The sequence below is a fragment of the Giraffa tippelskirchi genome, chromosome 12, assembly GCF_054371585.1.
Source record: "Giraffa tippelskirchi isolate mGirTip1 chromosome 12, T2T-mGirTip1v1.2.pri, whole genome shotgun sequence".
NCBI lineage: Eukaryota > Metazoa > Chordata > Mammalia > Artiodactyla > Giraffidae > Giraffa > Giraffa tippelskirchi.
In genome coordinates this window covers 67640744-67663825 of record NC_137286.1, presented here as the reverse complement: position 1 = coordinate 67663825, position 23082 = coordinate 67640744, and the positions used below count along the sequence as shown (strand labels likewise).

The 23082-nt window shown below is 55.1% G+C and overlaps 2 protein-coding genes across 2 annotated transcripts; both read left to right on the top strand.

Annotated features, from left to right (window-relative positions):
- Nucleotides 1-1807, top strand: LOC145529974 (uncharacterized). The gene is made up of 3 exons (XM_081550750.1): nucleotides 1-182; nucleotides 582-894; nucleotides 1145-1807. The coding sequence occupies exons 1-3, from the start codon at nucleotides 48-50 to the stop codon at nucleotides 1771-1773; spliced, it is 1077 nt and encodes a 358-aa protein (XP_081406876.1). The 5' UTR covers nucleotides 1-47; the 3' UTR covers nucleotides 1774-1807.
- A 10206-nt stretch (nucleotides 1808-12013) lies between these two features.
- On the top strand, nucleotides 12014-21554 carry LOC145529908 (uncharacterized). Its single transcript, XM_081550674.1, has 3 exons — nucleotides 12014-15467; nucleotides 15867-16179; nucleotides 16430-21554. Exons 1-3 carry the CDS (start codon nucleotides 15231-15233, stop codon nucleotides 17056-17058), a joined length of 1179 nt encoding a protein of 392 aa, XP_081406800.1. The 5' UTR covers nucleotides 12014-15230; the 3' UTR covers nucleotides 17059-21554.
- Nucleotides 21555-23082: the final 1528 nt, after the last annotated feature.

Sequence of the window (23082 nt, the reverse complement as noted above, 5' to 3'; positions counted from 1 at the left end):
GCCTCCAGAGCGGAGAGGAGCCCCCAGCCAGATCACTTGCTGCCAGGATGTTCTGCTGTTTGCCCCTGCCCAGAGGCCGGGGCCTCAGGAGAGCTCACAGGCAGTGTGCGTGGGCACCCTGTCGACGTTGGCTCAGGGCACCCCCGAGAGGCCTGTGGCCCTTTGCCCGGAGAAACAGAAAGGTAACACGGGGAGCCCCAGGCCGGGCCAGCCCACCTCTCCCATGCCACCCGGAAACACCGGGTCCTTTGCCTGTGTGTGTGGATGCGGGTTTCTCGGGGTGTGTCTCCCTCAAGGAAGCCCAGGCGGATGTGGGGTCAGAAGCCTGCGGGCAAGTTGTGTCCACACCCCAGGGGAGAGCAGGCTGGCTGGGATGGGGAGAGTGCGGGCAGCGCCGGCCGCCCAGGCTGGCCTCACACCCTCAGGTGGGTCTCTTTCCTCCCGGGTGGGGATCTGAGCAGACACACGTCTCTGACCCTTCTGGGAAGAGAAGTTCGAGCAGGCAGAAGCAGCGGCTCCACTGGCCAGGCCCAGCTCGGAAAAGTCCCAGCATGGCTGGCTGACGGTCACTGTCGTTGCAGAGCTTCCCACGTGATGAGGCCGAGGACGGGGATACCCCGTCCACCTCCCGGAGGGAGGGGTCGGAGCACCACCCCCCCGCCCCTGAGGCCCAGTGCAGGCTCCAGGTGAGCGTGCCCACGGAGGCATCAGCCCCACCGGGGGCGAAGCGGAGGCGGGGAAGGCCTGCTGCCGAGACACCACACAGGATACACCCGGCGGCCCAGTCTGAGGCTGCCACGGAGCTCAGCACACCCGGCTCCGACCCAGAGTCCCGAGAACCCCAGCCTCTGAGGCAGCAGGAGGACCTGGAGCCCAGCACGCCAGAGCACAGAGGTGAGGACGCTGGGGCTGGTGCACGGGAGTGTGTGGGGAGGGGGTGCTGAGCTACACAGGGACGAGTCCCCGAAAGATGCTGCTGGGCCTGCAGCAAGCGCTGGCCTCACACCCCCACCCCCATCTTGCACACTTCAGTCCCAAAAGACATCCGACCCTGGGTATTCTTTGGGAATCTCTTGGAAGCTTTCTGTCCCGGGATACGCACATGCCAAGGCTGGCCTGTGGGCAAACTTTGCTTCTCCCCCAGCTCTAGCACTGGCCTCCAACTGGAACCAGGCTCCACTTCCCAGACCTGTCCCTACAGAGGTGGTGGCTCCAGGTGCAGGACCCAGGGATCCACCGAGGGCAGATGGAGAACCGAGACTTGCCCTCGCAGAGACACCAGGCCAGCTGGGTTCTGGCCAGCACACCGGGCAGATCGGATCTCCGTGCCTGCAGGACCCCCAGCCCCAGGCACTGATGTCCCACCCCCTCAGCCAGAACCTCCACCTCCACGTGCACCTGTACCTGCTCGGGCTTTGGCAGGAGAACCCGAGGCAGAGGAGGAGTCACCGCCTCGGCAGGGAGAGCCTGCCCTGGCTCCCGCGCAACACCCAGACGCCGACGATGACTCACCCACCCCTGCAGGAAGAACGAGCCCCCGCTCTGGACAGAGACCCAGAGCCCTTGCCGGAAACACCACGTCCAGGGGAGCGGTCGGCTCTGCCGCCTCCATCCCTGTCGGCTCACCGTGGACGCTGTCAACTCGGTCTGCCCCCAGGGGACATGGAGTTCCTTTCCCCTGAACTGCTTTGCATTTGGTTTGTTTCCACCTTTCTGGTGATGTTTTATTTTTTGTATGGTTTCCTGTATTTTTGTTGGTTAAGTTGGGATTAGTAAACTTTTTCATCATTGTTGCAATTTGGGAACACTGTTGTGTAACTGGTGATACTGTGTTACCATCACCACTTTGTGGTTTCAGACCCGTTTGATCTTTATGCCCCACCCCCCAACAAAGCCTGGATTCAAGGCAAGCACGCCCTGTTCATCCCTCCCCCCGATCCTGAACACAATTTCATCTTTTCTTTCTGCATTCCTTCCTATATTCTTGGTGTCCCCAGTCAATGACTCTCAGTGAAATGACTGAAGGAGTTTCTTTCGGACTCTCCACCTACTGTAAGACTCCATTGGAGAGTTCTCATTTTTATGTCATTTGAACTAGCCTTTGATAGCTGACAGGACGGTGTACGTCCTTTCAAGATATCATGTGCCAAACGAAGCCCTTTTGGCAAATGCCATCATTATCTCCAGGCAGGCATTGCTGTTTGAAGGGTGACATCTCAGCCAGAAGGCAGAGGCTGAGCTCCTCTTGTTGCACCAGCTCCCAAAAGAAGCCAAGAAAGGGAGCTGGAACAACAAACCACCCCAACGCCCAGGAAAGCGTTCTTCACGACAGAAGGCTAGAAAATGACCCAACAACCTTGTGGCCCAGAACCCCTCTAGAAAAATCACTGTTCCATAAAAAAGAGAAACACGTGGGAAGTTCCAAGGAGAGGCAATGCCCATGGCCAGTGTACTTTAGAGACGGCCTGACCGCTCCGGGGAAGACACGCACCGACGGAACCCCTTGGGAAACAGCAGTGAGAGTCCTCACCGTCGTAAGGGTTTCCTCTGGGGACAACCTGCCCTGGGCACCACATGAGGGAGCAGACCGGCTTCTCTTCCTCTGCCCCCACAGCATTCACTCATGAAGGCAGCTCAGGTGTTCTCATGCCCTGCCTGCCTGCCTGCCTGCCTGGCTCATCCGTGAGCTGTGACCACCTCCAGGGCAGGACTCCACCTTCTCCTCTCTGTGTACCGTGAATCTGCACACAGTGGGCTTTCAGAACCTTAGGAGACTTGAGCCATTCCCACTCGAGCCAGAACCCTCCCCAGGAAGGAAAACGGCTGTGGGGTCATTTTGGCCCCAGCACTGGTTCCGAAAGCCTGGCGGCTCCTACAGCCTCTACGGTGTGAAGAGGGAGGTCCCTTTTGACAGAGCTTTCCGGCTGTCAGATCTAAGCTGTTGTTTCACTGTCAGCTGTGTCTCTTCCGTTGCAGCCAGGTGGGCCACGCTGCTCCAAAGGGGCTCACAAGCTGAGTGGCAAGGGAGGTATTGAGAGGACAGGGATGGCTACAACGTGCTGCAAACTGAGTGAGGGTCCCCACAATCCTCAGCAAAGGTCTGTGGTGTGCAAGTGGGGAGTAGAGGGCCCCCAAGTTCCAAAGGAAGGGAGGTACTCGGGAGCTAAAGCCCTTGGCTGCTGTGGTAGCAGCTGCAGATGGCAGCTCGTCCACAGTGCACTTCGAATGAGGTCATATGAGCGGGACTCTGGAAATGGCTCCGAAATCAAGAGAAAGGGGTCAGGGTATGTGGGAATCCGGCGGGGGTGGGGGGTGGATGAAGGAAGGTGTCCTTCCTCTCTCCAGTGCAATTTGGTTTGGTGAGTCTCAAAGCTACCAGATGGCACTTCCCAAGTCAGGCCCCCGCAGGAATCAGGGTGGGCTGCGTGCCTCGGCCCCTGCCACAGGGACAAGCCACACCAGTGGCCTCCCTGAGCTCCAATGGCCGGATCTGGGGGTTCTGTCTGGGTGCACACCTCCTTGCTCTGGCCAAGTTCCCCCCTTCTCTGAGCACCAGCTTCATCCTCTCGAATGAGGACATCGATTGCTACCTTGGCACGTTACTCTCTTCATCCTGTGAAGACTCATTAGGCTTATCCTACAATTACTAGCTGGCCCGAAGAGATATCTCCTGAATCCAGATTAAGCTGGAGTCTCCCAGGCTCATCTGGCATGTCTTCCCTGAAGTCTGCCAAAACCCACACCCTTGCATTTCCAGGGACTCCCCTTAGCCAGCTGGGCAGAAAACCCAGCATGGTTCAAACAAGCTGACAGACAAGCGGGAGAGGACTCACGGGCAGACGGCCTCCCTCAGGTCTCGGGTGGAGCTCTGGGACCACAGCAGCAGCGGGCCATCTCAGCCCCTGGGCTCAGCAGCGCCCTCATTCTCAGGCCGGCGGCTCTGCCCTGAGGGGAGCAGGAAGGTCACCAACTGCCGCAGGCGGACCTCAAGCCCCTCCCACTGCTGGAGCCTGACCTCCCCCGGCCCCACCCCTTCCCCTACCCCAGCAGGACGAGAGCTCGTCTTCCCCTGGCTTCCAACGTGAGGCACGGCCCTGGGCCCCGATTGGGCACTGCCCCAGTCCGGAGCCAATCACAGTGGCCAGGGAGGTGGAACACACCGATTGGCCAGGGCCAGGTCATGTGACCATACTCCCCAGGAAACTCAAATATTACCAAGATTCCCTAACAAACCAATGAACAAAATTATCCAGTAAAGGCAAACCGTACTTTTTAATGAGGCCAATGTCACAGAAAAAAAAAAAATCCTTCACAATGAACTGCTCAAGGAAGCTACTAAATAAGCTTTCAGAAAAGTTAAGACGTTTTTTTTTTTTTTTAATAGGGTGACGGAGAGCTATACCTTTCCCATCTATGTGAATTTAGGTTTAAACTAGATTTCCCTCGGCTATTATATAAGACAAAAAACCCCACATCACCCCCTTTCACTCCCCCCACCCCCAAAAAGTGTTTTAGTCTATTGAATTTTTGTGTCCTCAGTTGTGTCTGATTCACGGCAACTCACGAACTCTACACAGCCAGGCTCTTCCGTCCATGGAATTCAGGGCAATTTTTTCTGTCACAGCAAATGCCCACCCTGGGTGATCCAAAGGCAAGGGCTCAGAGGCTCCTGAGAGACTAACTCCTTTCAGCTGAGCACAGAGCTGGCTCCTCACTGGGATGCCTGTGGCCTGGGGCTCCCAGAGGGGAGAGCAGCACTCGCCCCACCGTGTGGTCACTGCTGGAAGTGCAGGCTGCTCCTCACTCCCCCTTGACAGTGTCCCTGAGGGCAGAACAGTGGGAATCTACTCAAGGTGGAAACGCAAACTCCGATGCAACCAAACTTCCCACAAGGTCTCCAAAACCTCTCAGGAACAGGGAATTGGAAACTGCAGGGCATGACATGAATGGAGATGGAGACTTGACACCTTACACCGAGTTCACTTCCAGTTATCCCTAGACAAAGTTTCCATGAAAACTTGTCACAAATCTAGAAGAACAATGAGCAGAAACCGGACACGTGCTTTGAGTCTTCACACACAAAACAAAAAGGCAGCCCACAAAACAACCCAGAGAATACAGTGGACTTTGCAAAATCAAAGATATCTACTGTGGGAAAGACCTCATTACAAAAGCAAAAGACAGGTCATACATCGCGAGACGAATGAGTGGAAACACAAAGCTTCTCAAGGATGTGTCTCCAAACAGACAAAGAACACCAACACGACAAGCCTGTGAAAACTAGGGAAAGGTCTGAAGGGACAGCAGACTGAGGAAGACACACACAGAGTATCCCGGATGATGTCCAGCACTGAGGGCCTGAAGAAACAACAGTCTAGTTGCACTCCCTCAGGCCTGTGTGACCCTGGATGAGGCCTCTGTTTCCCGGTGGCTCTGAGAGATGGACAGGGAGGAAGGGGAAGAGAAATCACTTGCATTTCTAATACTCACAGCAAAGTCTTCCAATGAGAAGGGAATTATCACCCCCACTGACAATGCCATTCACTGAAGTGATACCCACGAGTCCATCTAACCCAGAAGGGAAGGAAGGACCTGTTCTCACAAAACGGCGAGAGATGGAAGAAGGAAGATCAAGCCCACACCAACCACTGGAAAGAGAAGCTGTGCTCAGGGCTTGAAAGAATTCCTATTGGGAAAATGATGTCACAGCCCCACAAGGCAATCCACAGCTTCGATGCTATTCCTCCCAAAATGCCAATGCATTTTCGCACCGAACAAAGAATTGCAAAAGGGGTACGGAAACAGAAAAGAGCCTAAATTGTCAATACAATCCGACCAATTGTCAATACAAGCCCCGATACGGACATCCAAGGTTGTGTGAAAGGAAATTAGACGACCAAACTAGGATCCTCAGGAGAGTATCGGAGAAGGCGATGGCGACCCACTCCAGTACTCTTGCCTGGAAAACGCCCTGGACGGAGGAGCCTGGTAGGCTGCAGGCCATGGGGTCGCGCAGAGTCAGACACGACTGAAGTGACTTAGGCGCAGCGGCAGCAGCAGGACAGTATGCTATTGGGAATACAACAACACACACAGATCCAGATCGATGGAATAAAGTTGAGGGTCCAGAAACAAACCCCGGCATCCATGGTCAACTCATCTCTGACACAAAAGGGGAGAATATCCAAATGGGAACAAGAAAGCCTCTTCAATAAATGTCCATGGGAAAACCAGACAGCTACATCTGAAGAACGCTATTGGTTTTGATCTCACACCACCTCAATATTGGGGAAAAACCTCACCCTAAAGACTGATGTCATGAGATAGCTAGAAAGAAGCGTAGGTCAAAGGCTCCTTAACATCAGAGTCTCCTTGCCATTTGCTGGGCGGAGGTAGAAATGGGTCTCTTCAAGTAAGGGAAAGAGGAAAACGAAGTACGCCAATGGGTTTCCATCCAATGGAACCTCTTCACAACAGAGAAGCTAAGCATTCAGAAATGCAAAAGATAGGAAACGGAACATGAGAGACTCCTTGCAAGTGGTGTATCTGAGAAGGGGTTCATATGGAAAGAGACGAAGAATGCACAGCACTCAGATTCCAAGAAACACCACCACCACCCTTGACCCTTCCCCCATGACCAACTCCGACCTAAAGCCTTTCTCTCCCTCTAACCTATCCCTAAAACATAACCCTCATCTAATCATATACATATGCATTCCTAGCATCCATCCATCCACACACGAGAGAGAAAGAGGAAGACACAGACTGAATCGAGAAGGGAAAAGAGAGGGACACAGACAGAGAGAGACACGGAACCAAAGAGAGGAAAGGAGTCGATGGTCCAGACTTTTCATCAATCTGTCTCGAAGGTAGAAGCAATGACAGCGCCCATCCACCCCAGAAGGGGGAAAAGGACGGAAGGTTTGGAGAGGAAAAGACAAGAACGCAGGGAGCCATTAGAAGCTCAGCCACCCGCAGAAGCCGAGCTGGGACACTTGAACAGAATCTCAATGGAAACAGAGGACCAGAAAGTTGGCTACTCTTTTCTATAAGAGAGGGAGACCTTCGAGTCTTCCTTTCGCGCCTCCAACTTGGATGCGGGGTCTCAAAACACTCAGGAGGGGGAGTGCCTTTTCCTGGGTACCACGGCGCATCCAGGCCTCGTTCTGCCCCATTCTGTCCTGTGTCAGCCCTGGATGGAGTCTTTCTTTCTGAAGTCTCAGCGCACAAGCTCCACGTGATATCGGCCCCAGGTGGAAAGGCATGGAGCTGCTCGTAGGCCGACAGACCTAGGAAGCAGATGGGAGAATGACCCCCACTCTGCAGATGGAGAGACTGGGGAAACCCTGAGGGGCATACGCTTGTCCAGGGCCACACCACTTATGAGAAGAAGGAGCCTGGTCTGAGAGCAGCGGGGTCCTCGGAGCTCAGGCCCTGGCTGCACCCAGGCCTCCCCAGGGCTGTGGGCTGGGCTGTGTGGCTGTCACTGTGCCTGCACATGGCCTAAGGGGGGTGGTCGAGCAGTCAGAAACCCAGAGATTCCCTTGGGAAGTTTTGGGGAAGGGACCTCAGCACGAACCCCAGGAAATGATGTCACCTGCCGGCAACAGAACCCAACAGAACCCGCAACCCGGGTATCCAGGCCTCCAGAGCGGAGAGGAGCCCCCAGCCAGATCACTTGCTGCCAGGATGTTCTGCTGTTTGCCCCTGCCCAGAGGCCGGGGCCTCAGGAGAGCTCACAGGCAGTGTGCGTGGGCACCCTGTCGACGTTGGCTCAGGGCACCCCCGAGAGGCCTGTGGCCCTTTGCCCGGAGAAACAGAAAGGTAACACGGGGAGCCCCAGGCCGGGCCAGCCCACCTCTCCCATGCCACCCGGAAACACCGGGTCCTTTGCCTGTGTGTGTGGATGCGGGTTTCTCGGGGTGTGTCTCCCTCAAGGAAGCCCAGGCGGATGTGGGGTCAGAAGCCTGCGGGCAAGTTGTGTCCACACCCCAGGGGAGAGCAGGCTGGCTGGGATGGGGAGAGTGCGGGCAGCGCCGGCCGCCCAGGCTGGCCTCACACCCTCAGGTGGGTCTCTTTCGTCCCGGGTGGGGATCTGAGCAGACACACGTCTCTGACCCTTCTGGGAAGAGAAGTTCGAGCAGGCAGAAGCAGCGGCTCCACTGGCCAGGCCCAGCTCGGAAAAGTCCCAGCATGGCTGGCTGACGGTCACTGTCGTTGCAGAGCTTCCCACGTGATGAGGCCGAGGACGGGGACACCCCGTCCACCTCCCGGAGGGAGGGGTCGGAGCACCACCACCCCGCCCCTGAGGCCCAGTGCAGGCTCCAGGTGAGCGTGCCCACGGAGGCATCAGCCCCACCGGGGGCGAAGCGGAGGCGGGGAAGGCCTGCTGCCGAGACACCACACAGGATACACCCGGCGGCCCAGTCTGAGGCTGCCACGGAGCTCAGCACACCCGGCTCCGACCCAGAGTCCCGAGAACCCCAGCCTCTGAGGCAGCAGGAGGACCTGGAGCCCAGCACGCCAGAGCACAGAGGTGAGGACGCTGGGGCTGGTGCACGGGAGTGTGTGGGGAGGGGGTGCTGAGCTACACAGGGACGAGTCCCCGAAAGATGCTGCTGGGCCTGCAGCAAGCGCTGGCCTCACACCCCCACCCCCATCTTGCACACTTCAGTCCCAAAAGACATCCGACCCTGGGTATTCTTTGGGAATCTCTTGGAAGCTTTCTGTCCCGGGATACGCACATGCCAAGGCTGGCCTGTGGGCAAACTTTGCTTCTCCCCCAGCTCTAGCACTGGCCTCCAACTGGAACCAGGCTCCACTTCCCAGACCTGTCCCTACAGAGGTGGTGGCTCCAGGTGCAGGACCCAGGGATCCACCGAGGGCAGATGGAGAACCGAGACTTGCCCTCGCAGAGACACCAGGCCAGCTGGGTTCTGGCCAGCACACCGGGCAGATCGGATCTCCGTGCCTGCAGGACCCCCAGCCCCAGGCACTGATGTCCCACCCCCTCAGCCAGAACCTCCACCTCCACGTGCACCTGTACCTGCTCGGGCTTTGGCAGGAGAACCCGAGGCAGAGGAGGAGTCACCGCCTCGGCAGGGAGAGCCTGCCCTGGCTCCCGCGCAACACCCAGACGCCGACGATGACTCACCCACCCCTGCAGGAAGAACGAGCCCCCGCTCTGGACAGAGACCCAGAGCCCTTGCCGGAAACACCACGTCCAGGGGAGCGGTCGGCTCTGCCGCCTCCATCCCTGTCGGCTCACCGTGGACGCTGTCAACTCGGTCTGCCCCCAGGGGACATGGAGTTCCTTTCCCCTGAACTGCTTTGCATTTGGTTTGTTTCCACCTTTCTGGTGATGTTTTATTTTTTGTATGGTTTCCTGTATTTTTGTTGGTTAAGTTGGGATTAGTAAACTTTTTCATCATTGTTGCAATTTGGGAACACTGTTGTGTAACTGGTGATACTGTGTTACCATCACCACTTTGTGGTTTCAGACCCGTTTGATCTTTATGCCCCACCCCCCAACAAAGCCTGGATTCAAGGCAAGCACGCCCTGTTCATCCCTCCCCCCGATCCTGAACACAATTTCATCTTTTCTTTCTGCATTCCTTCCTATATTCTTGGTGTCCCCAGTCAATGACTCTCAGTGAAATGACTGAAGGAGTTTCTTTCGGACTCTCCACCTACTGTAAGACTCCATTGGAGAGTTCTCATTTTTATGTCATTTGAACTAGCCTTTGATAGCTGACAGGACGGTGTACGTCCTTTCAAGATATCATGTGCCAAACGAAGCCCTTTTGGCAAATGCCATCATTATCTCCAGGCAGGCATTGCTGTTTGAAGGGTGACATCTCAGCCAGAAGGCAGAGGCTGAGCTCCTCTTGTTGCACCAGCTCCCAAAAGAAGCCAAGAAAGGGAGCTGGAACAACAAACCACCCCAACGCCCAGGAAAGCGTTCTTCACGACAGAAGGCTAGAAAATGACCCAACAACCTTGTGGCCCAGAACCCCTCTAGAAAAATCACTGTTCCATAAAAAAGAGAAACACGTGGGAAGTTCCAAGGAGAGGCAATGCCCATGGCCAGTGTACTTTAGAGACGGCCTGACCGCTCCGGGGAAGACACGCACCGACGGAACCCCTTGGGAAACAGCAGTGAGAGTCCTCACCGTCGTAAGGGTTTCCTCTGGGGACAACCTGCCCTGGGCACCACATGAGGGAGCAGACCGGCTTCTCTTCCTCTGCCCCCACAGCATTCACTCATGAAGGCAGCTCAGGTGTTCTCATGCCCTGCCTGCCTGCCTGCCTGCCTGGCTCATCCGTGAGCTGTGACCACCTCCAGGGCAGGACTCCACCTTCTCCTCTCTGTGTACCGTGAATCTGCACACAGTGGGCTTTCAGAACCTTAGGAGACTTGAGCCATTCCCACTCGAGCCAGAACCCTCCCCAGGAAGGAAAACGGCTGTGGGGTCATTTTGGCCCCAGCACTGGTTCCGAAAGCCTGGCGGCTCCTACAGCCTCTACGGTGTGAAGAGGGAGGTCCCTTTTGACAGAGCTTTCCGGCTGTCAGATCTAAGCTGTTGTTTCACTGTCAGCTGTGTCTCTTCCGTTGCAGCCAGGTGGGCCACGCTGCTCCAAAGGGGCTCACAAGCTGAGTGGCAAGGGAGGTATTGAGAGGACAGGGATGGCTACAACGTGCTGCAAACTGAGTGAGGGTCCCCACAATCCTCAGCAAAGGTCTGTGGTGTGCAAGTGGGGAGTAGAGGGCCCCCAAGTTCCAAAGGAAGGGAGGTACTCGGGAGCTAAAGCCCTTGGCTGCTGTGGTAGCAGCTGCAGATGGCAGCTCGTCCACAGTGCACTTCGAATGAGGTCATATGAGCGGGACTCTGGAAATGGCTCCGAAATCAAGAGAAAGGGGTCAGGGTATGTGGGAATCCGGCGGGGGTGGGGGGTGGATGAAGGAAGGTGTCCTTCCTCTCTCCAGTGCAATTTGGTTTGGTGAGTCTCAAAGCTACCAGATGGCACTTCCCAAGTCAGGCCCCCGCAGGAATCAGGGTGGGCTGCGTGCCTCGGCCCCTGCCACAGGGACAAGCCACACCAGTGGCCTCCCTGAGCTCCAATGGCCGGATCTGGGGGTTCTGTCTGGGTGCACACCTCCTTGCTCTGGCCAAGTTCCCCCCTTCTCTGAGCACCAGCTTCATCCTCTCGAATGAGGACATCGATTGCTACCTTGGCACGTTACTCTCTTCATCCTGTGAAGACTCATTAGGCTTATCCTACAATTACTAGCTGGCCCGAAGAGATATCTCCTGAATCCAGATTAAGCTGGAGTCTCCCAGGCTCATCTGGCATGTCTTCCCTGAAGTCTGCCAAAACCCACACCCTTGCATTTCCAGGGACTCCCCTTAGCCAGCTGGGCAGAAAACCCAGCATGGTTCAAACAAGCTGACAGACAAGCGGGAGAGGACTCACGGGCAGACGGCCTCCCTCAGGTCTCGGGTGGAGCTCTGGGACCACAGCAGCAGCGGGCCATCTCAGCCCCTGGGCTCAGCAGCGCCCTCATTCTCAGGCCGGCGGCTCTGCCCTGAGGGGAGCAGGAAGGTCACCAACTGCCGCAGGCGGACCTCAAGCCCCTCCCACTGCTGGAGCCTGACCTCCCCCGGCCCCACCCCTTCCCCTACCCCAGCAGGACGAGAGCTCGTCTTCCCCTGGCTTCCAACGTGAGGCACGGCCCTGGGCCCCGATTGGGCACTGCCCCAGTCCGGAGCCAATCACAGTGGCCAGGGAGGTGGAACACACCGATTGGCCAGGGCCAGGTCATGTGACCATACTCCCCAGGAAACTCAAATATTACCAAGATTCCCTAACAAACCAATGAACAAAATTATCCAGTAAAGGCAAACCGTACTTTTTAATGAGGCCAATGTCACAGAAAAAAAAAAAAATCCTTCACAATGAACTGCTCAAGGAAGCTACTAAATAAGCTTTCAGAAAAGTTAAGACGTTTTTTTTTTTTTTTAATAGGGTGACGGAGAGCTATACCTTTCCCATCTATGTGAATTTAGGTTTAAACTAGATTTCCCTCGGCTATTATATAAGACAAAAAACCCCACATCACCCCCTTTCACTCCCCCCACCCCCAAAAAGTGTTTTAGTCTATTGAATTTTTGTGTCCTCAGTTGTGTCTGATTCACGGCAACTCACGAACTCTACACAGCCAGGCTCTTCCGTCCATGGAATTCAGGGCAATTTTTTCTGTCACAGCAAATGCCCACCCTGGGTGATCCAAAGGCAAGGGCTCAGAGGCTCCTGAGAGACTAACTCCTTTCAGCTGAGCACAGAGCTGGCTCCTCACTGGGATGCCTGTGGCCTGGGGCTCCCAGAGGGGAGAGCAGCACTCGCCCCACCGTGTGGTCACTGCTGGAAGTGCAGGCTGCTCCTCACTCCCCCTTGACAGTGTCCCTGAGGGCAGAACAGTGGGAATCTACTCAAGGTGGAAACGCAAACTCCGATGCAACCAAACTTCCCACAAGGTCTCCAAAACCTCTCAGGAACAGGGAATTGGAAACTGCAGGGCATGACATGAATGGAGATGGAGACTTGACACCTTACACCGAGTTCACTTCCAGTTATCCCTAGACAAAGTTTCCATGAAAACTTGTCACAAATCTAGAAGAACAATGAGCAGAAACCGGACACGTGCTTTGAGTCTTCACACACAAAACAAAAAGGCAGCCCACAAAACAACCCAGAGAATACAGTGGACTTTGCAAAATCAAAGATATCTACTGTGGGAAAGACCTCATTACAAAAGCAAAAGACAGGTCATACATCGCGAGACGAATGAGTGGAAACACAAAGCTTCTCAAGGATGTGTCTCCAAACAGACAAAGAACACCAACACGACAAGCCTGTGAAAACTAGGGAAAGGTCTGAAGGGACAGCAGACTGAGGAAGACACACACAGAGTATCCCGGATGATGTCCAGCACTGAGGGCCTGAAGAAACAACAGTCTAGTTGCACTCCCTCAGGCCTGTGTGACCCTGGATGAGGCCTCTGTTTCCCGGTGGCTCTGAGAGATGGACAGGGAGGAAGGGGAAGAGAAATCACTTGCATTTCTAATACTCACAGCAAAGTCTTCCAATGAGAAGGGAATTATCACCCCCACTGACAATGCCATTCACTGAAGTGATACCCACGAGTCCATCTAACCCAGAAGGGAAGGAAGGACCTGTTCTCACAAAACGGCGAGAGATGGAAGAAGGAAGATCAAGCCCACACCAACCACTGGAAAGAGAAGCTGTGCTCAGGGCTTGAAAGAATTCCTATTGGGAAAATGATGTCACAGCCCCACAAGGCAATCCACAGCTTCGATGCTATTCCTCCCAAAATGCCAATGCATTTTCGCACCGAACAAAGAATTGCAAAAGGGGTACGGAAACAGAAAAGAGCCTAAATTGTCAATACAATCCGACCAATTGTCAATACAAGCCCCGATACGGACATCCAAGGTTGTGTGAAAGGAAATTAGACGACCAAACTAGGATCCTCAGGAGAGTATCGGAGAAGGCGATGGCGACCCACTCCAGTACTCTTGCCTGGAAAACGCCCTGGACGGAGGAGCCTGGTAGGCTGCAGGCCATGGGGTCGCGCAGAGTCAGACACGACTGAAGTGACTTAGGCGCAGCGGCAGCAGCAGGACAGTATGCTATTGGGAATACAACAACACACACAGATCCAGATCGATGGAATAAAGTTGAGGGTCCAGAAACAAACCCCGGCATCCATGGTCAACTCATCTCTGACACAAAAGGGGAGAATATCCAAATGGGAACAAGAAAGCCTCTTCAATAAATGTCCATGGGAAAACCAGACAGCTACATCTGAAGAACGCTATTGGTTTTGATCTCACACCACCTCAATATTGGGGAAAAACCTCACCCTAAAGACTGATGTCATGAGATAGCTAGAAAGAAGCGTAGGTCAAAGGCTCCTTAACATCAGAGTCTCCTTGCCATTTGCTGGGCGGAGGTAGAAATGGGTCTCTTCAAGTAAGGGAAAGAGGAAAACGAAGTACGCCAATGGGTTTCCATCCAATGGAACCTCTTCACAACAGAGAAGCTAAGCATTCAGAAATGCAAAAGATAGGAAACGGAACATGAGAGACTCCTTGCAAGTGGTGTATCTGAGAAGGGGTTCATATGGAAAGAGACGAAGAATGCACAGCACTCAGATTCCAAGAAACACCACCACCACCCTTGACCCTTCCCCCATGACCAACTCCGACCTAAAGCCTTTCTCTCCCTCTAACCTATCCCTAAAACATAACCCTCATCTAATCATATACATGTGCATTCCTAGCATCCATCCATCCACACACGAGAGAGAAAGAGGAAGACACAGACTGAATCGAGAAGGGAAAAGAGAGGGACACAGACAGAGAGAGACACGGAACCAAAGAGAGGAAAGGAGTCGATGGTCCAGACTTTTCATCAATCTGTCTCGAAGGTAGAAGCAATGACAGCGCCCATCCACCCCAGAAGGGGGAAAAGGACGGAAGGTTTGGAGAGGAAAAGACAAGAACGCAGGGAGCCATTAGAAGCTCAGCCACCCGCAGAAGCCGAGCTGGGACACTTGAACAGAATCTCAATGGAAACAGAGGACCAGAAAGTTGGCTACTCTTTTCTATAAGAGAGGGAGACCTTCGAGTCTTCCTTTCGCGCCTCCAACTTGGATGCGGGGTCTCAAAACACTCAGGAGGGGGAGTGCCTTTTCCTGGGTACCACGGCGCATCCAGGCCTCGTTCTGCCCCATTCTGTCCTGTGTCAGCCCTGGATGGAGTCTTTCTTTCTGAAGTCTCAGCGCACAAGCTCCACGTGATATCGGCCCCAGGTGGAAAGGCATGGAGCTGCTCGTAGGCCGACAGACCTAGGAAGCAGATGGGAGAATGACCCCCACTCTGCAGATGGAGAGACTGGGGAAACCCTGAGGGGCATACGCTTGTCCAGGGCCACACCACTTATGAGAAGAAGGAGCCTGGTCTGAGAGCAGCGGGGTCCTCGGAGCTCAGGCCCTGGCTGCACCCAGGCCTCCCCAGGGCTGTGGGCTGGGCTGTGTGGCTGTCACTGTGCCTGCACATGGCCTAAGGGGGGTGGTCGAGCAGTCAGAAACCCAGAGATTCCCTTGGGAAGTTTTGGGGAAGGGACCTCAGCACGAACCCCAGGAAATGATGTCACCTGCCGGCAACAGAACCCAACAGAACCCGCAACCCGGGTATCCAGGCCTCCAGAGCGGAGAGGAGCCCCCAGCCAGATCACTTGCTGCCAGGATGTTCTGCTGTTTGCCCCTGCCCAGAGGCCGGGGCCTCAGGAGAGCTCACAGGCAGTGTGCGTGGGCACCCTGTCGACGTTGGCTCAGGGCACCCCCGAGAGGCCTGTGGCCCTTTGCCCGGAGAAACAGAAAGGTAACACGGGGAGCCCCAGGCCGGGCCAGCCCACCTCTCCCATGCCACCCGGAAACACCGGGTCCTTTGCCTGTGTGTGTGGATGCGGGTTTCTCGGGGTGTGTCTCCCTCAAGGAAGCCCAGGCGGATGTGGGGTCAGAAGCCTGCGGGCAAGTTGTGTCCACACCCCAGGGGAGAGCAGGCTGGCTGGGATGGGGAGAGTGCGGGCAGCGCCGGCCGCCCAGGCTGGCCTCACACCCTCAGGTGGGTCTCTTTCCTCCCGGGTGGGGATCTGAGCAGACACACGTCTCTGACCCTTCTGGGAAGAGAAGTTCGAGCAGGCAGAAGCAGCGGCTCCACTGGCCAGGCCCAGCTCGGAAAAGTCCCAGCATGGCTGGCTGACGGTCACTGTCGTTGCAGAGCTTCCCACGTGATGAGGCCGAGGACGGGGATACCCCGTCCACCTCCCGGAGGGAGGGGTCGGAGCACCACCCCCCCGCCCCTGAGGCCCAGTGCAGGCTCCAGGTGAGCGTGCCCACGGAGGCATCAGCCCCACCGGGGGCGAAGCGGAGGCGGGGAAGGCCTGCTGCCGAGACACCACACAGGATACACCCGGCGGCCCAGTCTGAGGCTGCCACGGAGCTCAGCACACCCGGCTCCGACCCAGAGTCCCGAGAACCCCAGCCTCTGAGGCAGCAGGAGGACCTGGAGCCCAGCACGCCAGAGCACAGAGGTGAGGACGCTGGGGCTGGTGCACGGGAGTGTGTGGGGAGGGGGTGCTGAGCTACACAGGGACGAGTCCCCGAAAGATGCTGCTGGGCCTGCAGCAAGCGCTGGCCTCACACCCCCACCCCCATCTTGCACACTTCAGTCCCAAAAGACATCCGACCCTGGGTATTCTTTGGGAATCTCTTGGAAGCTTTCTGTCCCGGGATACGCACATGCCAAGGCTGGCCTGTGGGCAAACTTTGCTTCTCCCCCAGCTCTAGCACTGGCCTCCAACTGGAACCAGGCTCCACTTCCCAGACCTGTCCCTACAGAGGTGGTGGCTCCAGGTGCAGGACCCAGGGATCCACCGAGGGCAGATGGAGAACCGAGACTTGCCCTCGCAGAGACACCAGGCCAGCTGGGTTCTGGCCAGCACACCGGGCAGATCGGATCTCCGTGCCTGCAGGACCCCCAGCCCCAGGCACTGATGTCCCACCCCCTCAGCCAGAACCTCCACCTCCACGTGCACCTGTACCTGCTCGGGCTTTGGCAGGAGAACCCGAGGCAGAGGAGGAGTCACCGCCTCGGCAGGGAGAGCCTGCCCTGGCTCCCGCGCAACACCCAGACGCCGACGATGACTCACCCACCCCTGCAGGAAGAACGAGCCCCCGCTCTGGACAGAGACCCAGAGCCCTTGCCGGAAACACCACGTCCAGGGGAGCGGTCGGCTCTGCCGCCTCCATCCCTGTCGGCTCACCGTGGACGCTGTCAACTCGGTCTGCCCCCAGGGGACATGGAGTTCCTTTCCCCTGAACTGCTTTGCATTTGGTTTGTTTCCACCTTTCTGGTGATGTTTTATTTTTTGTATGGTTTCCTGTATTTTTGTTGGTTAAGTTGGGATTAGTAAACTTTTTCATCATTGTTGCAATTTGGGAACACTGTTGTGTAACTGGTGATACTGTGTTACCATCACCACTTTGTGGTTTCAGACCCGTTTGATCTTTATGCCCCACCCCCCAACAAAGCCTGGATTCAAGGCAAGCACGCCCTGTTCATCCCTCCCCCCGATCCTGAACACAATTTCATCTTTTCTTTCTGCATTCCTTCCTATATTCTTGGTGTCCCCAGTCAATGACTCTCAGTGAAATGACTGAAGGAGTTTCTTTCGGACTCTCCACCTACTGTAAGACTCCATTGGAGAGTTCTCATTTTTATGTCATTTGAACTAGCCTTTGATAGCTGACAGGACGGTGTACGTCCTTTCAAGATATCATGTGCCAAACGAAGCCCTTTTGGCAAATGCCATCATTATCTCCAGGCAGGCATTGCTGTTTGAAGGGTGACATCTCAGCCAGAAGGCAGAGGCTGAGCTCCTCTTGTTGCACCAGCTCCCAAAAGAAGCCAAGAAAGGGAGCTGGAACAACAAACCACCCCAACGCCCAGGAAAGCGTTCTTCACGACAGAAGGCTAGAAAATGACCCAACAACCTTGTGGCCCAGAACCCCTCTAGAAAAATCACTGTTCCATAAAAAAGAGAAACACGTGGGAAGTTCCAAGGAGAGGCAATGCCCATGGCCAGTGTACTTTAGAGACGGCCTGACCGCTCCGGGGAAGACACGCACCGACGGAACCCCTTGGGAAACAGCAGTGAGAGTCCTCACCGTCGTAAGGGTTTCCTCTGGGGACAACCTGCCCTGGGCACCACATGAGGGAGCAGACCGGCTTCTCTTCCTCTGCCCCCACAGCATTCACTCATGAAGGCAGCTCAGGTGTTCTCATGCCCTGCCTGCCTGCCTGCCTGCCTGGCTCATCCGTGAGCTGTGACCACCTCCAGGGCAGGACTCCACCTTCTCCTCTCTGTGTACCGTGAATCTGCACACAGTGGGCTTTCAGAACCTTAGGAGACTTGAGCCATTCCCACTCGAGCCAGAACCCTCCCCAGGAAGGAAAACGGCTGTGGGGTCATTTTGGCCCCAGCACTGGTTCCGAAAGCCTGGCGGCTCCTACAGCCTCTACGGTGTGAAGAGGGAGGTCCCTTTTGACAGAGCTTTCCGGCTGTCAGATCTAAGCTGTTGTTTCACTGTCAGCTGTGTCTCTTCCGTTGCAGCCAGGTGGGCCACGCTGCTCCAAAGGGGCTCACAAGCTGAGTGGCAAGGGAGGTATTGAGAGGACAGGGATGGCTACAACGTGCTGCAAACTGAGTGAGGGTCCCCACAATCCTCAGCAAAGGTCTGTGGTGTGCAAGTGGGGAGTAGAGGGCCCCCAAGTTCCAAAGGAAGGGAGGTACTCGGGAGCTAAAGCCCTTGGCTGCTGTGGTAGCAGCTGCAGATGGCAGCTCGTCCACAGTGCACTTCGAATGAGGTCATATGAGCGGGACTCTGGAAATGGCTCCGAAATCAAGAGAAAGGGGTCAGGGTATGTGGGAATCCGGCGGGGGTGGGGGGTGGATGAAGGAAGGTGTCCTTCCTCTCTCCAGTGCAATTTGGTTTGGTGAGTCTCAAAGCTACCAGATGGCACTTCCCAAGTCAGGCCCCCGCAGGAATCAGGGTGGGCTGCGTGCCTCGGCCCCTGCCACAGGGACAAGCCACACCAGTGGCCTCCCTGAGCTCCAATGGCCGGATCTGGGGGTTCTGTCTGGGTGCACACCTCCTTGCTCTGGCCAAGTTCCCCCCTTCTCTGAGCACCAGCTTCATCCTCTCGAATGAGGACATCGATTGCTACCTTGGCACGTTACTCTCTTCATCCTGTGAAGACTCATTAGGCTTATCCTACAATTACTAGCTGGCCCGAAGAGATATCTCCTGAATCCAGATTAAGCTGGAGTCTCCCAGGCTCATCTGGCATGTCTTCCCTGAAGTCTGCCAAAACCCACACCCTTGCATTTCCAGGGACTCCCCTTAGCCAGCTGGGCAGAAAACCCAGCATGGTTCAAACAAGCTGACAGACAAGCGGGAGAGGACTCACGGGCAGACGGCCTCCCTCAGGTCTCGGGTGGAGCTCTGGGACCACAGCAGCAGCGGGCCATCTCAGCCCCTGGGCTCAGCAGCGCCCTCATTCTCAGGCCGGCGGCTCTGCCCTGAGGGGAGCAGGAAGGTCACCAACTGCCGCAGGCGGACCTCAAGCCCCTCCCACTGCTGGAGCCTGACCTCCCCCGGCCCCACCCCTTCCCCTACCCCAGCAGGACGAGAGCTCGTCTTCCCCTGGCTTCCAACGTGAGGCACGGCCCTGGGCCCCGATTGGGCACTGCCCCAGTCCGGAGCCAATCACAGTGGCCAGGGAGGTGGAACACACCGATTGGCCAGGGCCAGGTCATGTGACCATACTCCCCAGGAAACTCAAATATTACCAAGATTCCCTAACAAACCAATGAACAAAATTATCCAGTAAAGGCAAACCGTACTTTTTAATGAGGCCAATGTCACAGAAAAAAAAAAAAATCCTTCACAATGAACTGCTCAAGGAAGCTACTAAATAAGCTTTCAGAAAAGTTAAGACGTTTTTTTTTTTTTTTAATAGGGTGACGGAGAGCTATACCTTTCCCATCTATGTGAATTTAGGTTTAAACTAGATTTCCCTCGGCTATTATATAAGACAAAAAACCCCACATCACCCCCTTTCACTCCCCCCACCCCCAAAAAGTGTTTTAGTCTATTGAATTTTTGTGTCCTCAGTTGTGTCTGATTCACGGCAACTCACGAACTCTACACAGCCAGGCTCTTCCGTCCATGGAATTCAGGGCAATTTTTTCTGTCACAGCAAATGCCCACCCTGGGTGATCCAAAGGCAAGGGCTCAGAGGCTCCTGAGAGACTAACTCCTTTCAGCTGAGCACAGAGCTGGCTCCTCACTGGGATGCCTGTGGCCTGGGGCTCCCAGAGGGGAGAGCAGCACTCGCCCCACCGTGTGGTCACTGCTGGAAGTGCAGGCTGCTCCTCACTCCCCCTTGACAGTGTCCCTGAGGGCAGAACAGTGGGAATCTACTCAAGGTGGAAACGCAAACTCCGATGCAACCAAACTTCCCACAAGGTCTCCAAAACCTCTCAGGAACAGGGAATTGGAAACTGCAGGGCATGACATGAATGGAGATGGAGACTTGACACCTTACACCGAGTTCACTTCCAGTTATCCCTAGACAAAGTTTCCATGAAAACTTGTCACAAATCTAGAAGAACAATGAGCAGAAACCGGACACGTGCTTTGAGTCTTCACACACAAAACAAAAAGGCAGCCCACAAAACAACCCAGAGAATACAGTGGACTTTGCAAAATCAAAGATATCTACTGTGGGAAAGACCTCATTACAAAAGCAAAAGACAGGTCATACATCGCGAGACGAATGAGTGGAAACACAAAGCTTCTCAAGGATGTGTCTCCAAACAGACAAAGAACACCAACACGACAAGCCTGTGAAAACTAGGGAAAGGTCTGAAGGGACAGCAGACTGAGGAAGACACACACAGAGTATCCCGGATGATGTCCAGCACTGAGGGCCTGAAGAAACAACAGTCTAGTTGCACTCCCTCAGGCCTGTGTGACCCTGGATGAGGCCTCTGTTTCCCGGTGGCTCTGAGAGATGGACAGGGAGGAAGGGGAAGAGAAATCACTTGCATTTCTAATACTCACAGCAAAGTCTTCCAATGAGAAGGGAATTATCACCCCCACTGACAATGCCATTCACTGAAGTGATACCCACGAGTCCATCTAACCCAGAAGGGAAGGAAGGACCTGTTCTCACAAAACGGCGAGAGATGGAAGAAGGAAGATCAAGCCCACACCAACCACTGGAAAGAGAAGCTGTGCTCAGGGCTTGAAAGAATTCCTATTGGGAAAATGATGTCACAGCCCCACAAGGCAATCCACAGCTTCGATGCTATTCCTCCCAAAATGCCAATGCATTTTCGCACCGAACAAAGAATTGCAAAAGGGGTACGGAAACAGAAAAGAGCCTAAATTGTCAATACAATCCGACCAATTGTCAATACAAGCCCCGATACGGACATCCAAGGTTGTGTGAAAGGAAATTAGACGACCAAACTAGGATCCTCAGGAGAGTATCGGAGAAGGCGATGGCGACCCACTCCAGTACTCTTGCCTGGAAAACGCCCTGGACGGAGGAGCCTGGTAGGCTGCAGGCCATGGGGTCGCGCAGAGTCAGACACGACTGAAGTGACTTAGGCGCAGCGGCAGCAGCAGGACAGTATGCTATTGGGAATACAACAACACACACAGATCCAGATCGATGGAATAAAGTTGAGGGTCCAGAAACAAACCCCGGCATCCATGGTCAACTCATCTCTGACACAAAAGGGGAGAATATCCAAATGGGAACAAGAAAGCCTCTTCAATAAATGTCCATGGGAAAACCAGACAGCTACATCTGAAGAACGCTATTGGTTTTGATCTCACACCACCTCAATATTGGGGAAAAACCTCACCCTAAAGACTGATGTCATGAGATAGCTAGAAAGAAGCGTAGGTCAAAGGCTCCTTAACATCAGAGTCTCCTTGCCATTTGCTGGGCGGAGGTAGAAATGGGTCTCTTCAAGTAAGGGAAAGAGGAAAACGAAGTACGCCAATGGGTTTCCATCCAATGGAACCTCTTCACAACAGAGAAGCTAAGCATTCAGAAATGCAAAAGATAGGAAACGGAACATGAGAGACTCCTTGCAAGTGGTGTATCTGAGAAGGGGTTCATATGGAAAGAGACGAAGAATGCACAGCACTCAGATTCCAAGAAACACCACCACCACCCTTGACCCTTCCCCCATGACCAACTCCGACCTAAAGCCTTTCTCTCCCTCTAACCTATCCCTAAAACATAACCCTCATCTAATCATATACATATGCATTCCTAGCATCCATCCATCCACACACGAGAGAGAAAGAGGAAGACACAGACTGAATCGAGAAGGGAAAAGAGAGGGACACAGACAGAGAGAGACACGGAACCAAAGAGAGGAAAGGAGTCGATGGTCCAGACTTTTCATCAATCTGTCTCGAAGGTAGAAGCAATGACAGCGCCCATCCACCCCAGAAGGGGGAAAAGGACGGAAGGTTTGGAGAGGAAAAGACAAGAACGCAGGGAGCCATTAGAAGCTCAGCCACCCGCAGAAGCCGAGCTGGGACACTTGAACAGAATCTCAATGGAAACAGAGGACCAGAAAGTTGGCTACTCTTTTCTATAAGAGAGGGAGACCTTCGAGTCTTCCTTTCGCGCCTCCAACTTGGATGCGGGGTCTCAAAACACTCAGGAGGGGGAGTGCCTTTTCCTGGGTACCACGGCGCATCCAGGCCTCGTTCTGCCCCATTCTGTCCTGTGTCAGCCCTGGATGGAGTCTTTCTTTCTGAAGTCTCAGCGCACAAGCTCCACGTGATATCGGCCCCAGGTGGAAAGGCATGGAGCTGCTCGTAGGCCGACAGACCTAGGAAGCAGATGGGAGAATGACCCCCACTCTGCAGATGGAGAGACTGGGGAAACCCTGAGGGGCATACGCTTGTCCAGGGCCACACCACTTATGAGAAGAAGGAGCCTGGTCTGAGAGCAGCGGGGTCCTCGGAGCTCAGGCCCTGGCTGCACCCAGGCCTCCCCAGGGCTGTGGGCTGGGCTGTGTGGCTGTCACTGTGCCTGCACATGGCCTAAGGGGGGTGGTCGAGCAGTCAGAAACCCAGAGATTCCCTTGGGAAGTTTTGGGGAAGGGACCTCAGCACGAACCCCAGGAAATGATGTCACCTGCCGGCAACAGAACCCAACAGAACCCGCAACCCGGGTATCCAGGCCTCCAGAGCGGAGAGGAGCCCCCAGCCAGATCACTTGCTGCCAGGATGTTCTGCTGTTTGCCCCTGCCCAGAGGCCGGGGCCTCAGGAGAGCTCACAGGCAGTGTGCGTGGGCACCCTGTCGACGTTGGCTCAGGGCACCCCCGAGAGGCCT

Coding starts and splice junctions, on each gene's coding strand:
- LOC145529974 (XM_081550750.1), top strand. CDS start 48: ATGTTCTGCTGTTTGCCCCTGCCCAGAGGCCGGGGCCTCAGGAGAGCT. Junction 183..581: donor TTGCCCGGAGAAACAGAAAG/GTAACACGGGGA, acceptor CTGTCGTTGCAG/AGCTTCCCACGTGATGAGGC. Junction 895..1,144: donor CAGCACGCCAGAGCACAGAG/GTGAGGACGCTG, acceptor CTTCTCCCCCAG/CTCTAGCACTGGCCTCCAAC.
- LOC145529908 (XM_081550674.1), top strand. CDS start 15,231: ATGATGTCACCTGCCGGCAACAGAACCCAACAGAACCCGCAACCCGGG. Junction 15,468..15,866: donor TTGCCCGGAGAAACAGAAAG/GTAACACGGGGA, acceptor CTGTCGTTGCAG/AGCTTCCCACGTGATGAGGC. Junction 16,180..16,429: donor CAGCACGCCAGAGCACAGAG/GTGAGGACGCTG, acceptor CTTCTCCCCCAG/CTCTAGCACTGGCCTCCAAC.